At 33.4% G+C, this 17,279-nt stretch overlaps 1 protein-coding gene across 1 annotated transcript in view; it reads right to left on the bottom strand.

Annotated features, from left to right (window-relative positions):
* Positions 1-17,279, bottom strand: part of LOC114049459 (ryanodine receptor 2) — an 811,539-nt gene that overhangs the window by 493,769 nt on the left and 300,491 nt on the right. Inside the window, exons 6-9 of the mRNA XM_027870708.1 lie at positions 13,221-13,295; positions 12,257-12,335; positions 9,598-9,710; positions 1,040-1,139 (exon numbers count right to left, since the gene is read on the bottom strand). Of these exons, the coding sequence (XP_027726509.1) occupies positions 1,040-1,139; positions 9,598-9,710; positions 12,257-12,335; positions 13,221-13,295 (367 nt within the window). The remainder of the gene's footprint in view (positions 1-1,039; positions 1,140-9,597; positions 9,711-12,256; positions 12,336-13,220; positions 13,296-17,279) is intronic.

Raw genomic sequence — 17,279 nt, 5'->3', positions numbered from 1 at the left:
TCCAGCAATTGTCAAAAACACTGTGTGTGTGCATGTGATAGGCGTATGTAGATTGTGTGTGTGTACGAGAGAGAGAGAAAAAAGAGAAACAGAGATAAAGGAGGGCAGAAGAGACAGATGGACAGACAGACTTGGAATGTGTATCTAAAGTCTCCACCTTCCCAATTTTAAAGGCAAGTAGGTATAAGGTACAGTAAATACTGTTAGACTTGGAGTGATGGAGAACTGAGTTCAAATCCAGCCTCAAATATTTATTAGCCATATGACCCCGGACAAATCACTTAACTCTTTCTATGCCTCAGTTTTCTTATCTCTAAAATGGCATAATTGCACCTACTGCTAAGGGTTGTTAAGAGGATAAAATGAGGTATTATTGGTAAAACACTTCGCAAACCTTCATACATTATGTAAATGGTAGCTATCATCCTCATCATCTATGATTTTTCACAATTAATTTTCTGCTGTGCCACCACCTCAGGTACATATAATGATGATGAAGATGATGATGATATTTACATATCATACATCATACATAATAATAATAATAATAAAGCTAACATTTATGTAGCATTTTAAGGTTTGAAAATGATTTTGTATATATTATCTCATTTGAATTTATGCTTAGGATAACCTTGTGAGGTAGGTGCCACTCTTATTCTAATTTCACAGATAAGGAAATTTAAGTTGGGAGGGTCAATTGACTTGCTCTGATTCCTGCAGCTAGTATGAGTAGGAGGCAAGATTCTAACTCAGATCATGCTGAATCTCATCCTGAAACTCTGTCCCATAGGTCATGAGCTACTTCACCCTGATTCTATTTAAATAACCAAAACCATCAGGGTTGCAGCAATCCTGGTTAAATTTTACTGCAGGGGGTGGGACTATATGATTTCTAAGAACTCTTCCAGCTTTAAATCTATGAACTACAAATCATGAAGAGGATGGGCTGACTGTTCACAGGCCCTCAACAAAATTTTAAGAATGATGGTCTACTTTCCAGCCTACAAAAAACTCCCTAATTAAACAGAATTCTCCTTACCTTGGGCTGCTTCACTTCCTGAACTGATTGGGGCCACACTCCAGAGGGTCTGCTGGAATGCAGCATCTACATGTAAGATGTCACTGCCATAAGACAAATGCTGTAATAAGAGACAAAAGAAGGCATTTACTGAAATACAAAGTATTTTAGGTTTTTAGCAACTTCTCATGAAAAATCAATCAAAGTTACCATTGAGTTTTAAGTCTTCTATAGTTTTATAGTTAAGGTAACCAACTTAGTGCATTGCACAGATGATATATTTAAAAGATTTTTATTGACTGATCAAACACAAAGAGCAATTAAAAATGGAAAGAGAGAAATAAAAAATGGAATTTCTTTTATAAAAGCAAGTTTTCCTTCTCTTCAAAGAAGTTCATTTTTTTTTACTGTGGGATTTAAGCACCAAAAGGTAGAATCTATTTTCAAGATGAAATTTCAATGTGAAATTTTCCACATGCTATTCATCATTATTTAAGTAGCTTGAATCTAGCAGGCACATGTATCCCTCTGAGACTTATCAAGGTGCTAAAGGAACCTTGTTTGGGATGTGGCAGCCACTAGATGGCAGTGTTTTCTTCTTTTTTAATTTGGTAAGTGATTTCATTCCTTTATATTTTCTTCAATTAATATTTCATCTGCAGTATTTATGATTCTCTTAATACTTTTTTCTGTTCATATTAAAAATGCACACCACAGGAACCATCAAGGTGGCAATGTTTTCTTATGGGAACTAAGTCCTATGCTCCCAATTTTTCACAGGCTTCAACAAATAGAACACCTAAAATTTGCCTCTTTACCAAAAATAGAAATCTTTATTAAAATAGGTACAAATTATATTCTAAAGCAGAAAATTAGAGAAGTCAGTTATATCCCTCTCTTAAGTCTGCTAGTTTTAAAGATTTAGTACAGACAGCTCCTCTACAAAAATAGAAAGCTTTATGGAAATGTAAGAAAATTATAGAATTATATACTAATTGGAATTAAGAACATAACGAATTTAAAGAAAAATATACTAAGTAAATTTACGTACTTTGCTGGCTAAACTTTATTCATCTATCATTACTTAAATCTAAAGTTGTAAACTCCCTCAACACTTCTTTTGGAATCAGGAGCCAGTTCTAGCATATGAATTACTACTTGGTAGTAATATTTCCCCAATAATAAGTCTATAAAATGTTTTTGCAACTTACTACCAACAGGCTAATCTCTTAAATACTTGGTTTATTCACAACAAAGACATAGTAGCCTCAGCAAAACCTTCCCAGGACTTGTGTTCACTTTAGTGGCATTACAGAACTTGTGCAACATTAGGTACTGCTGCCTTTAATTACCTTAAGGGTATTCTTACCTCACTCCATCCTAGATATACCACATCTGGAGTATTTATGTTCAGTTCCCTAGTCATCACATTTTAGAAAGGACATAGATCAACTGGAAAGCATGAAGAAAGGGTGATCAGAAAAAACAAAAAACAAAAACAAAAAAAGAAAGAAAGGGTGACCAGGATGGTGAGATGATCATATCATGCAATGCGATGTGATATTCATTTAAAAGAACTAACAAAGTTTAACTTAGAGAAGACAGGTGAAGGGAAAAGATGATAGCTATATCTTCAAGTTTTTTAGGGATTATTACATGAAGGAGAGTAGTTTTATTCTGCTTAATCTTAAAGAACAGAACTAGTATCAAAGAGTAAAAGTTACAAAGAGGCAAATTTAGTTTTGATGTAAGGAAGAGATTTCAGAAAATTAGAAACTATCCAAAAGTGTAATGGGCTGCCTTGGAAGGGGGTGAGTTCACCCTCCCTGAAGACTTTCAAGCAAAGGCTAGATGATCAATTATCAGCAATATCATAGAAGGGATTCTTGTTCAGGTATGAACTATACAGAACCTCAGGGGTTCTGTGATTAAGTTGACTTTATTCAATAGGTCATGGAAGTAATTAAAATACAATTGCATATTGGTAAATGTATAATTTCATATATATAAATACATACACATATACACATATATGCTATACATATGTATACACATATATATATGTGTGTGTGCGTGTATGTATGTATGTATGTATGTCTTTCAATAACCAAATGGCATGGGTAAGAAAACACATGTGTTGAATATGAAAATGTCTGCAGAAAGGGGTAAGCATGCCATGTGTGGAAGAGAATAAGGAAATAAAAGTGGCCAAATAGGAAACAACCCCCCCCAAAAAGGAATAATCCATATACTTGACCCTGAATGTCTAAAAATGAACTATATCATTTTATACAGCTTCTATCAAAAAAAATTATAATCTGAGTTAAAATAATTTCCCTAAATTAAATATTTTATGTGGCAATCTCTGAATTAGAAGTCTCCTTAGAACAAGATTCCAGTCACTTGAAATTTGATTCAACACATATTGTCTTACACAACACTTTAAAGTTTGAAGAGTACTTTATATATTTCATTTGATCGTCACAACTCTGTAAGGTAGCTGTTATTATTATCCTTACTTTACAAATGAGTAAACAGAGACTGAGAGAAGTTAAATCACTTGCCCTGGGTCATATAGCAAATGCATATTACAGGCAGGACTTGAACCAAGGTCTTCCTGGTCTAACACTCTACTCATTTTGCCATCTAGCTATTATCAAAGAAATATCCTTCAATCAAAACTGTGCATGCTGGGTTTGCACCAAATATTTGAACAGTTCATTTTAACTTTTCCATTCAAACATCAGAAGAGAATTTTGACAAGAACACTCCAGTCATGCCTGCAGTATTTTACATTTGGAATAAAATAACAGTTTCAAATGACTAATTCATTATAAATTATTATAAGTTAGTTCATCAGGTATAAAGTAATCAATGTTATATCTTTATGTAACAATGACACTATCTACCTGTACCAGACAGGCGCTTAAGAAAGTTGCTTTTCTATTAATGATAAATTCATACTACTCCATCCACAAACTCAGCTTGTCCACTTTAAAACCAATGGAACATGTCTTCAAATTAATTATATGGGGACAGAATCTGTGTCCATGGGTCTGAGTAAAAACAACCAACACCTATATGGGCATTAAATAACGGCAGTGGACATCATGCTCTAATTTACTGAACTGACTAGATTAGAAGAAAGGGGAAAATATACATATGTATGTAAAAAATTACTATCTATCTAAATACACACATACATAAATATATGTATGTAGTATCTAGCCATTCTCTGACATTCAGAGCCAATCACATGGATTGTCAAGACCTTTGACTTTTTTTCCCTCACTTTTACTGCCTATCTTTTTCTATATCAATTTCTTAGCCTCTAGCTTTTAGTATGTACTCTACTGGGTCTTCCTCCAATTGCCTAGTTATTCCCTAGGTCTGTATCACGTAATTTAACACAACCAACAAGATGAAGTAATCTTTTACTTTTCTCTAATTGTTCTACATGTGTTAGTCTTATTTCCTGAACTGGATTTGGGAGTGATTCATAAGCAATAAATATTTATTGTCCTATTGAAGACATCAAGAAAATGAAATGTACAACAGTGTTTGAGCTATTACTATGAAGAGCACAGTAAACTAGACAGATAGATAAATTAGATAAACAAGCAAAGAAGTAAATAAATCAGGCTTATGAAGAAAGCAATTATCTAAAATGAAGTTGGGAGACAGCTTGTATGTTTTATTTAGTTACACTACCACTTATAACCAGAGAGGTAGCATGGCATAATGGAGAGACAGCTGGACTCAGCTAGAAGAGACCTCTCTGACACATACTTATTATCTGACCCTGGGCAAGTCAGCTAACCTCTCACTTCTCTAGGCAATTCTATAAGACAGTAAGTAGCAGAGAAGGTACTGATCTGAAATGGTAAAGGGAAGTTTCCTCATTCAAGAATTCCTTTTATCAATGAAATCATCTGCCCAATCCTTATAGCTTTTTGCCACAGATAACTAAAAGCTGACTCTATCTGATATAAAAAGTCACAGTATCATCTACATAACATTAGGCATAGATAAATAGCTGTAAAATTATGTCACATACCTAAATAAAAATGAAATAAGTATAGGACATTTACTTACTGACAAGTGTACATAATCTACTATAAACTGTTACTACTGATTTCCAGTTTCTACAAATCTCCTTGTCAATAATACTAATGATGATAACAACACTAATAAAAATAGTTAACATTTAAAGTATACAATACATTTTACATGTTATCTCATTTGAATCTCATAACAACTCTGTGAAACTAGTGCCATTATCTCTATTTTGCATATGAGAAAACTGAGATTGAGAAAGGTTATTGGTTCTCTGTCCAAAAGTTCTTTGGACAAAGAATAAAGACAGGACCTTTTATTCATGATTAGATGTCATTAACATATCACCAGCAAAATAACTTAAGAGTAAGTACTGATAATGTTATTACTTACGTGGCCAGAGTCACATAGCTAGCACCTGAGACAATGTTTGAACTCAGGTCTTACTAACTGCAAGGCCAGCACTCTATCTACTGAACCACTTGAAAACATAATTTTTTACATATACAGAATCTAACCAACAAATACACATTCACACATGTGTAGGGATAGCATGACATTACAGAGAGAATAGTGGCCTTAGAATTAGGAGACACAGGTTCAAGTCTCGCTTTAAAAAAAAAAAAGGTTTTATTGTCTTGTTTTTACATTAGAAACATTTACAGATTACTATCATTTCATGAGAGGTATCTTGTAACAAAGTAAAACAATGAAGTAAAACTAACAATACAGTGTCCTCATCTGAAAGTGTATACAATATTCCACATCTGTCACATCCCTCACCTCTCAATTTTTAAAAATTGACAAAAATTTATTTTTTCTCCCTCCCCATCGGAAAAAAAAAGAAAAACAAATTTCTTGTAATAAACATGCATAGCCAAGAAAAATCCTTCAATGGCTGGATGTCTGTGTGAGTATATAAATATATACACATATGTGTGTATATATATGTGTGTGTGTATATATATATGTACACACAAGTATATACGCATAGGTGTATATATGTATATGTATGTATGTGTGTGTACGTGTGTGTGTGTGTGTGTATACTTCACACCTCATTATTCACCCTAAATTTATCACTTCTCTTTAATGGAAAGAATGATTTATTATCAATACTCTGGAATCATGAATGGTTACTGTCCTTAAAAGTTGATTGATTTACAATTTGTTGTTATTGTATAAATTGTTCTCCTGGTTCTGCTCATTTCATTCTTCATCAGTTTAAAAAAGTTCTCAAAAGTTTTGTAATAATGATTTTATAGTATAATTTGTTGTAGTTCTTCTTATTTCACTATGTATCAGTTCATATAAAATTTTCATGACATTTTGAAATAATTTCTTAAAGCACCAATAATATTGTAATACTATTACATAACAGTAATATCGTAATAATAGCTCAAATCTCACTTCAAGCATTTAACTTCTCTTTCATCCTGGACAAGCTGTAGAAAAGCTCTAAACTCTAGTTTTCTCATCTGTAATGAGAATATATAAGGCATCTTTTGTGCTCTCAGTATGAGGAATTTCCTGTATCGAAGTAAACTGTAACATTTAGTAACTAAGTACTAGCATATTTCCCAAAGCATGAAAGCCTCTTGAGATCAGTAGAACAAAGCACAATAGAATAATTATAAGGAGCCAAAAACTCATAGATGAGGAAAATTAGGTTCTGAAGGTCTAAAAGTTAGTTATGGGTCATACAACCAGTATTCAGCTAGGACTAGAATTCAGGTTCCCTAAGACTATAACTTTGCTTCCATATTATGATTGAATTTTGTTGATTCACTTAAGTCATATACAATTCTTTGTGACCCCATTTTCTTGGCAAAGATATTGAAGTGGTTTGCCATTTCCTTCTCCAGCTCATTTTACAGATGAGAAACTGAGGCAAACAAGGTTAAGTGACTTGCCCTGGGTCATACAGCTATCAAGTATCTGAGGCAGAATTTGAACTCATGAAAATAAGTCTTTCTGATTCCAAGTCCAGTGCTCTATCTACTGCACTACAGAACTGCCCATATAATTTAATAGCTTGTGAAAATTATTCACAGAGTACTTCTATCTTTTCTTTTTTTCATATCCTACAAACATATACTAAACAAATTAGTATTTCTTGCATAATTTACAAAAGAACCATTAAAAGAAATCATAAATGAAGACTGACTGATCGTTACCCTGACCTTATCCATTAAAGAGATTAATGTAATTCTTTAGTTAATTCCAAATTAAACAAGGAAGTTAGTGTCATTACAATTTGATCCATGCTCATCAGTGGAAAAATTCCAAAAGTATCCTATAATAAAATACTCCTATTTTACAGAATCATATGAGCATACAATCTCAATTTGAAGAAACCATCTGGTCTAATTTATACCTGAAAAATAATTTCAACAATATGCCTGATAAGTGGCTATCGACCTCCAATGAGGGAGAGCCCACTTTCTCCCAAATAAGCCCATTCAACTTTTGGTCAGCTCAAATTTTAGGAAGTTTTTCTTTGTGTCAAGTGTAATTTGCCCCTCTGCAACTTCTACCCATTACTCTTATTTCTGTCCCTCGGAGGCAAAGAGAACAAGTTTGCCAATTCCCAGATCATTAGCACTCAAAAAACTCTCTAGCCACAACTCTTCCAGCTTATACTTGTGAAGTTTATTTATTAAACCTCAGTGTAAAATTTTACATTTACCTCTATTCAATTGTATTGTTTAGGTATTGTCCAGTGTTCCAGGCTATAGTGTGCTTTCAAATAAAAGAAACAAGCCATAGATAAATCTTAAACAACAGAAGGCCAAGAATAGACCACTGACTCAGTCTAGTAGACACCTTCCAAATGGACGTTAGCCATTAAAAACTACTCCTTGGGTCGGGTCACTGAACCAGTTTGAAGTGTATGTAATTGTTCTGTATTTGTATAGACAATATCTCTCCTTTTCCACAAGAATACCATAACAGTCTTTGTCAAATACTTTGCTAAATTCTAAGCAAATGTTAATTTAATGTATTCACCCATCTAATAGTCTAATAATCCTGTGGGAAAAAATGTCCACAGCTTGTATGTACATTGTTGTGCATGTTTTCCTCACTCATAAATATGTGAACTCCTTGAAGGAAGGGACTTTGTTTTGGGCTTTCTTTGTATCTGTGCTTAGCACAGTGCCTGGCACATAGTAAGTTCTTAATAAATCTTTGTTGATTGACTGTGATGGTTGGTCTAGAACAGGCCTGCACAACTTGCGGCCTGCAGGTAGCTTGCAGCATACCAAAACATTTCAGGCAGCCTGTGAAAATTGTAGAGGAAAACATTCTTAACATTTTTCGCGGGCCATCCAAAATCTTTTGGTGGGCCGCAGGTTGCACAGGTCTGGTCTAAAATGACCTGTTATTGATAAAGTTATGCTAGTTCTCTATGATAAATAGTCATAACAAAGTTAAATTGATAATGTATATTTAACTTTCTGGATACAATGAAAACCTGATTTTTTTTCTGAATTACTTACATAAAGTCAATAATGTCTCATTTTATAAATATATAATTTATCTTCCTACATAAAATGAAGCTTTCCTTCTTTTCTTCCTTCCTTCACTTCAAAAATGAGAAAATTTTCCCCAGGGTCAAAGAGCTAGTAAATGTCAGAGCCAGCAGCTGAACCTAGGTTTTTCCTATTAAGTCAATACACTATTCCATGTGGCCTCTCTTCAACATTTAACCATAGTCATTCTTCAATAGAGACGTAATTCAATACATAAGAATGTCAAACTCCATTATCAGTGAATGCAAGAATATTTTTAGTTCTTAATCTAGGCTTCTTTCTTCACACATATATCACAGAATGATGCTATATCAGTTATTAACCTGAAATTTTCCTAACTATACTATCTGCATTTCCTTTCTTTGTATGAATTTTTACATAATGATTTGCTTTCATATCAATTAATGTGCTCCTGTTTCCTTTCTTTGGACAGAGAATAAAGACAGGACCTTTTTATTCATGATTAGATGTCATTTACATATCATTAGTAAAATAACTTAAGAGTAAGTACTGATAATGTTATTACCATACACATGAAGGTCATTGTCCTTAGCCAGAAGCCTTCCTTTATGTGTTCTTACAAGCTTTTGCTCCAGAAAGAGAATTAGAACAAATAAGGAAAAGGGGAGAGAGGAAGAAGGGAAGGGAAGAAAGGACAGATAACAACTGGAAAGGATCATAAAGATCATCTTGTCAAATCCCTTCATTTTGCAGATGGGACAACTGCGACTCAGAAAAGTTAAGGGACTTACATCATACTGCAAGTTAAGCAGAGTCAGGTCTAGAATTAAGAATTCCTCAAACCCAATTATAATATTCTTTTCACTAAATCAAATCATCAAATACTGACAGGGAATCACTTGTATATAACTGAGATGAGTAATGTGTCATCTAAACCTAAGAAAAGAATTTTATTAATCTTGGTGTCATTCATCGCAACATTATTTCATATATAAAATCACCGTGTCAATCATGCTATTTGGTACTTACCAAGTATCTTTCAGAGGACACACTGACTAAGATTAGGTCATCTCCAACTCGTACTTTTTCTCCTTCTGAACGTTGTTTGGAAGCAGGGTGGATGGTCCACCAACATGCTTCACCTACAATAATATTCCAATCAATCAAAAAGCATTTAGTGAAACAGACCTTGCCTTTAAGAAGATAATAATCTAGCTGAGGGAGACATATACTTGTATACAAGATAATTTGGGGAGATGGGGGGGAAGGAAAGCATTAGCAGTTGGTGAATCAGAAAAGGATCCATTTAGAATTTGGTACCTGAGATTAACCTAAAGAAAACTAGGGATTCTAAGAAGTAGAGGAGAGGAAAAGTGAATTCTGGTCACGAGGGACATACAGAACAAAGGCAAGGAGAAAGGAAATAGAGTGCTATATATCTGGAACAGCAAGAAGGACTGATTCACTGGACAAGTAAAAAGGCCAGTATGCATGAATGGAGTAAAGTGTAATAATGCTGGAAAAGTGCGTTGCAGTAAAATTAAGTCTTTTAACTGTCAAAAAGAAGTTTTTAAATTTGATTCTAGAGATTACACAGGAAGTTACTGTAGCTTACTGAGTATAAGGGAATGACAGAGTCAAACGCTTTCAGGAAAACACTGCCAACTATGTAGAAAATGGATTGGGGATGGGGAGAGAGTAGGGGAGGAATTGAGGCAAGGAAAACAATTAGGAGGCTATCACACTAGTCTAGGTAAGAAGTGACAAAGGCCTGTACTAAAGAGGGGGCCGTGTGAGCATAGAGAAAGGGATGGATATAAGAGATGTTGTGCAGGTAGAAGATTTGGCAAATGAATGGACATGTGGGGTAAGGTTGAATGAAGAGTCCTAGAGAACGCCAATGTTGCAAATCTAAGATGGGCAACTGGAAGAATGGTGGTACTACTCTTATGAGGAATGGAAAGTTATAAAGAAAAACACTGAGAATCTCCTCTTATTTTAAGTCTCTGCAGATTCCATTTAAAAATTGGAGAAACTAAGACATAAATTTTCACAGTCTTCTTAAAACAATATTTTCTCACTAACATATTAAAGAAAGTACAAAATAATATTTCATGGAAAAATAACCTTCCCTTTAATGATGATAATTAAAATAGCTATTGAAAATGAGCTCTATACAAGAGTTGGACAAAATGCTATTTTTTTCCTTAAGTCCTTTTTTAGACAAGGCACAATATCCATGGTTTTACTTCTTACAGTGTCTTTGTCACTGACCCAAATGGCAATGAAATTTTAAAAGTACAAGGAATACTGCTTTTACTAGGGTAAATTTATATCATATGCATAGAGATGAATATAGTTTTTCATACTTCTTTAACCAATACAAAGAAAGCAACTCGATAGCAGAGTATTTCTTTGTTTTAAATAATTTATGCAAGTTTCTCATTTGCTTTTATGCTGGTATATATTAATTTTAAATAAGAATACACTAAAAAAAGAATTTGGGGGAGAGAGGAGGGTAGAGATAAAACTGAGATTCAATAAAATAAATTAGAATTCTCTCATATTATTCTCCTTAAAGCATCATAAATTTTTAAATACTTGGGTACTCTGGGTACCTCAAAACCAAAGAATTTCAATATATAGTTATTTATCACATCTAATTAGTGAAATGAATGTTGAATTGATAAAGCATTCTTATTTTTCCAAAATATTTTCACATAAATTACTTCATCTGTGTTCACAGTTTACAATTTTTGGAAAATAAGCTAGAAATAGAACCCAGGCATTGTCATGTTATGATCTGTATGCTTTCCTTTCCCCAAGAGCCTGCTAAATCATGCAAATTCAGAGAAAGCCCCTATCAAAGATTAGTGTAGATTAGGATCACTAACTGTGGATTCAACATTTGTTCTTCAAAGAGTAAACAACAAAACATTTCTCCACTGAAGACCGAACAGATAAAACATTAAAACATGATTATTTTTACTCATCAAAGAAGATAAATTAAAAGGCCAAAATAAAAGAAATACTGGATATCATATAACTACAGTCTCCTGAACAAGAAATAAAAAATGTGGTAAGGCAGGCTGATGGTCCCATTATTTACACAGGAATAGAAAATAAGAATACAAAGTCATCAATTCACCATGTATTCAGTAGAGCTACATTCTCATTATATTTAGAGATGACAGATCCAAATGAATGAGTGAGTGAATGAATTAATTTTAAAAAGGAAAGGTAATGGAAGAAGAAGGGGAAGAGAACAAGCATTTATTAAGTACCTACTATGCACATGTGACTATACTAAGTACCATATAAATATTATCTCATTTCAATGGAAGCAGAAGAGAAAGAAAGACTAAATGTAATTTCACAAACTATTATAAAATAAAAATCACTGTGGTTAATACTTTTGGAAAATAGTGCAGAAAAATCTACTTTCTTCCTCAAACATATAAGAAAAAATAGTTTTGAAGCCTTGCCTTGGTTTCTAACTACCTAAAGTAGAAAGGACTGATTACTATGAATTAACTCTAAATCCACTGTTTTTACTAAAAAATAATCCACTAAAAGGGCATAAATGCCACATATTCATCTAATTTATCATATCAGGTCCCATAATCCATTCCAATCTAATCCCAGAAAATATTTCGTTTAAAATTTCCTGATCCAACACACAACTTACCTGTTGTGTCTTCTTGTAACCCAACATCAAAAGCCAGTTTATCTGTTGAAGACCGGGAGGTGGAAAGACAGCAGAGGTACTAGAAATAAAGAAGTAGGCGTTAATCATTATATGTTTATACTCACAGCCAACTCCTATGATGAAAAGTAATATGCCATCAATCTGCCTCAATTGTACCATACAACAGTCTTTTCCATAAGTAGGATACTTCTTTTCTAACCATGAGGTTTTAATTGTCTATAGTTCAGAACTGTATTTAAACTGCATTGATCAAGATTAATATCCCAAAGAGAATTGTCAGTTTCTATCTGCTTCAATTCCCCACAAAAGACTAGAGAGAGACACATCAACAGTGAACGAATTGCTCCCTGGGAAATAAGTAACTGAGGACCAAATTACACCCTCTGATATGTTGTATACATCTTTTACAGGAACTCCATGAACATAAAGAGTAGACTGCAATCCTGAAGAGTATAATTCAGATGAGGTTAGAAAGAATATTTAACCAGGAGAAGGAAGTAAGTTGTGGCTAAAGTGAGAATAAGCACAGAGAGGAAATGAAAAGAGAAAAAAGAAAGGGACAAGGCAGCATTGACAAGTGCATACCAGCTAGGACATGGTTTTTCAAATCTTTGAGTTAGCATGCTTTGGGCCCATTACTCCATTGAACTGATTTTTAAAATAATGCAACAACAATAATACTACTTCACTTTTTAAACAGTGACTGAAATTATAAATCATCAGAAAAGATGCTTTTCTCATTTATATTCCCTAAGCACTCACCACTAAATCACTCCATTAAAAAAAAACTTTAAAAAATTACGAGCTAATATCCCCTTAAAGAGCTTATAAAACCAGTTGCTTGGTGCTGTAATTTAATTGTTAATACCTATAGCTCCTGAGTGAACAGAAGGAAAAATTCTGCCTGGAGCACATGGTAAATGAGTTCCACATGTTTACTTACCATACCACTGTAGGAATGTCGTAATAATATGGCATGTCCATACAAGAGCGTCCGATGGCTACCACCTTGGGCAGTCTGAGCAGACAGAAGAAAAAGGAGGGAAAAAGTCTTGAAAAAGAAGAACCTAGCAACATCCTTATAATCTGCTGGACTTTCCAAACATCCTATAACAATTTAAAATATCAAAGGGCCTTTCTATAAAGTATCATTTCTGATCTTTCTATATAATTTCTAAATATTATATTGTTTACATGTTAGGTTCACGAAAGGGCTCAAGAAATTAGAAAGGTGTCTTTCACAAAAACTTATTATACACAACAGTAGAATTATACACAACAGTAGAAATGAAGGTGATGTGGAGAGGGGTTGAAAAAAAAATTCCATGTTCCCATAAACAAAATCACCTACAAGAATGTTATATTCAAGAAAACATTTATTGCAATAGACAAGATATTAACTACAACAGAAAAATTTCATAAACTTCTGTTCCTTAAATATCAATCCAAATAATGGCTTTTCCTTGCCTTGTTTGGATTTGTTAATTTTAATGGGACATTACACTTTAACACCAGACTTAAGATTTACAAGTAACCAAAACTAAGATTAACTTAACTGACAGTTGTTTGACTTATACCAACCTAAATGTATGATTAAAAAACAAAGAGGAAAAGGACCAAAGTTCTAAAATTAACACCTCTAACTGGAAAGATAATATCTATTTATAAATGTCCAAGTGTTCTTGGGAAAGTTGAGAGGAGTGCCTCAGTCTCCTTTCTGAATTTCTCTTGATTTATACTTTCATATTTTTCCAACTGTTTAAAATTTGGGTTTTGTTTTTCATTATTTCAAATGTGAAATTTTTTTGGCAATGTGAATGAAGCTATTTAGACTCACAAGTCTGAAAATAAATCTCATTTGAGTCCATTTAAAATGGAGTGATGGTTAAAATGCATGGTGTACAAAACTCTTCTTCTAATCAGACACTATTAAAATCTAACAAAGTTACTACTCCCAGGACTGAGCCAGGGAGAGGGGCTACATTGCCCAGTCTGAGAATCTTTTGATGAATCACTTAATCTCTAATTGCTCCTTGCCTTTGAAAAAGAAATATCTTAATTTTGATGCCCTTTTGACTACTCCAAACTTTTAAAATTATATATTCTAACAGTAAGACCTATGTTAAAATTCCACCTCGGAATGTGACCTTGAGCAACCACTTTCCTTCTCTGTGCATTATTTTCTTCACCTGCAAAATGAGGTGGTTTGACTGTACGGTCTCTAACGTATCTTCCAGTTCTAAATTTATGATTCATCTGAATATATGTCATAATACGTATATTCATCATCAGTTTTGTCTTTTTTGTGTGGATTACTCGACTAATCTTTTATGAGTGGCCATGGATATCATTGACAAGGCTCACTGACAAAACTCTGGAGTTTTTTGTAATAAGCACAATTTTACTTGCAAATAGGAGCTAGTCGCTCATATCAACTTCATTTTCATAAGTAAAATTTTTACATCCTAAAGTATTAAAAAGTCCAAATGTGTTGCTCCATTGCGACTGATGATGATAATAGAAACACTGACAAACACTGACAAATCTGTTCTTTTTGCGTATTTGTTGTCCTCCTTCAAGTTTCATCTATAAATGTGATTTGAAAGATATATCTTAATTGGATCTCAATAAAAAAGAATCCAAGGTCCATAAATAACAATTTGGAAACTTGCCAATTGAGGAATTCTCTTTAAAATCAAAAGCAGGAATCAAAATAAATTGAGGGCAAACAGTTTGTCTTTCATAATTAGACCATTAATTCATGTCAATGCTGTCCATACTTTACATTTCTACAAAATTCTCTATCAAGAATAGTATAGACCAGAGAATCCCCTTCCTATCAATTCAGTTCAAAGGAGGGGTTCTCATCCTTTACCTTACCTTTTAAATGAGACTAAAGACTTGAGAATCATACTTGCTCTGGAAGCCTTAACCATTTCATTCATTCATTTGAATGACTAACGTGTACCAACAAAAAAAAAGAAGAGTATCATAAAAAGCTCATAAAAAGATCCCAAAATTATGCTTATCTACATTCCTTAATTCACATCCCATCTCTATTACTGATCATTAGATTCCTCTAATGGAAATGTTAGTTTCCTTCTAATAGATATGTAAAGGCTGCCTAAGCTCTACCAAACCCTTAAAAATGACCTCAATCAATCAACAGGCATTCATTAAGCACTGACTTTATGTTCAATGACCTGTGCTCACTCTTGCAGATACCAAAAGAAAAGTCAAACAGTGTTCACCCTTAAAGAGCTTGAATTCTACCACAGAGATACAACGTGGTCACATATATGTAAATTAAAGTATATATCCAAGGTAAATAAACAGTGATTTGGGCAGGGTGGTATTAACAACAGAGAGTAACAGGAAAAGCCTCCTGAAAGAAGTGGTATGTAAACCAATTCTTAAAACAGTCCAGGAATCACAAGAAGTAAGGAGGAAATACATTTTAGGCAGGGGGGGAATATGTGTATACATGTATATGTATAGGAAACATCAAAGAGACCAGCTTGGCTGGACAGAAGAATGAATGAGAAGAAGTAATGTCATGAACTCAGAAAGATATGTTACAATCAGAGAATGAAGAATTTTAAATGTCCAATAGAGACATTTGTGTTTTATCCCTAGAGGCAATGGGGGGCAGTTAAAGCTTCTTGATCAGGGAAATGACATGGTCATAACCTATGCTTTAAGGACACTAATTTGGTAGCCATATGGAGGGTAGAGTGGAAAGAGTTTGGATGAAAGAAGATAACAGCGTAATTCTAAGACAAATTCTTCTTCCTACTCTCCTATCTCTTCTTGGTGGAATTCAGTTTGTACGGCATTGATGCTTTGATAAGAACCACTAGCATGAAACGAAACCATACTTTACCAGACTGTGTGGTACAGGGGACAGGTTGCTGAAGGGGTAGGGTTGGAGGAGAGGGAGGGAGGTCCAGGCTATTTTACTTAGAAAAATATAATAACAACATTTTCTTTCTAACATTCCGTGGTACTCCCAAAGTCCTACCAAAGAGATAACTAGAGTATGCAAAAGATTTAATGTAGAAATATCAACATCAATATCTATTTAAAATATGTATTAATATAGCATAACTGTTATTACATTAATATGTAGCAAGAATTTCTCTCTGAGGAAAAATCTGAGGAACAATGCTATTTGGAATTATTTCCAAAGTAAACTGGGTCATTTAATTTATTACTGTCATAAGTTTAAAATGCTAACAGAGATCAGCAAGCTATAGTATATAAAATTAGAAGGGTGGTGACTAATAAAGCTTATCACTATTTGCACACTAAAATTGCTGGCTCTTTTTTATTGTTTTATAAAATAATAGTTTATTAATCACTCTTTGGAATTATTGCTGATTAAAGCTATTTATTTTTGTCAACTATATACCATTTAGGTATTTCAAAGATTTTTTTTTAAATTTACTTATTATATTTTCATTATTCAGAAGTGATCATAGGAAACTTGGGGTATTTCCCATAACTATTTTATGTTAATAATAAAGAGGACCTTGGGCAATTTACATAAATTCAACTCAGATTTTTTACCTTTTGATGCTATTTTATATCACATAATTATCTATTCAAAACAATGGAGTCATAAAATATGCGAAGTACTTCAACCTATGCTACAAAACAAAGGAGAGAAAGGAAGAAGTGAATTTTCAGTTCTCAGGTTTCCAGACATGCAATGTATACCTTCTTTCTTATATATGAGTCATAGAAAATTTTAAAAGTGACAAAATACAATTATTTTCTCAACTTGAACAAGGAGGAAATTGATTGCTTCATAGAGGAAAAGAATATGGCTTTAATCTGTCTTCTCCTTAGGCTAATGGTCAACCTCTCTAAAGTAATAAGGCAAAAGCAGCTTTAGCCACGTTCAAAATTCCCATAAAACATATATATGTGTCATTTGTTCTTGCCTGAGATAATAGCACCTACCTTGCAGGGTTGTTGTGAGGATCAAATGAGATAACAT

Source organism: Vombatus ursinus, unplaced genomic scaffold (assembly GCF_900497805.2).
Source record: "Vombatus ursinus unplaced genomic scaffold, bare-nosed wombat genome assembly UNPS02014798.1, whole genome shotgun sequence".
NCBI classification, from domain to species: Eukaryota; Metazoa; Chordata; class Mammalia; order Diprotodontia; family Vombatidae; genus Vombatus; species Vombatus ursinus.
This window is presented reverse-complemented; position numbering and strand designations above follow the sequence as displayed.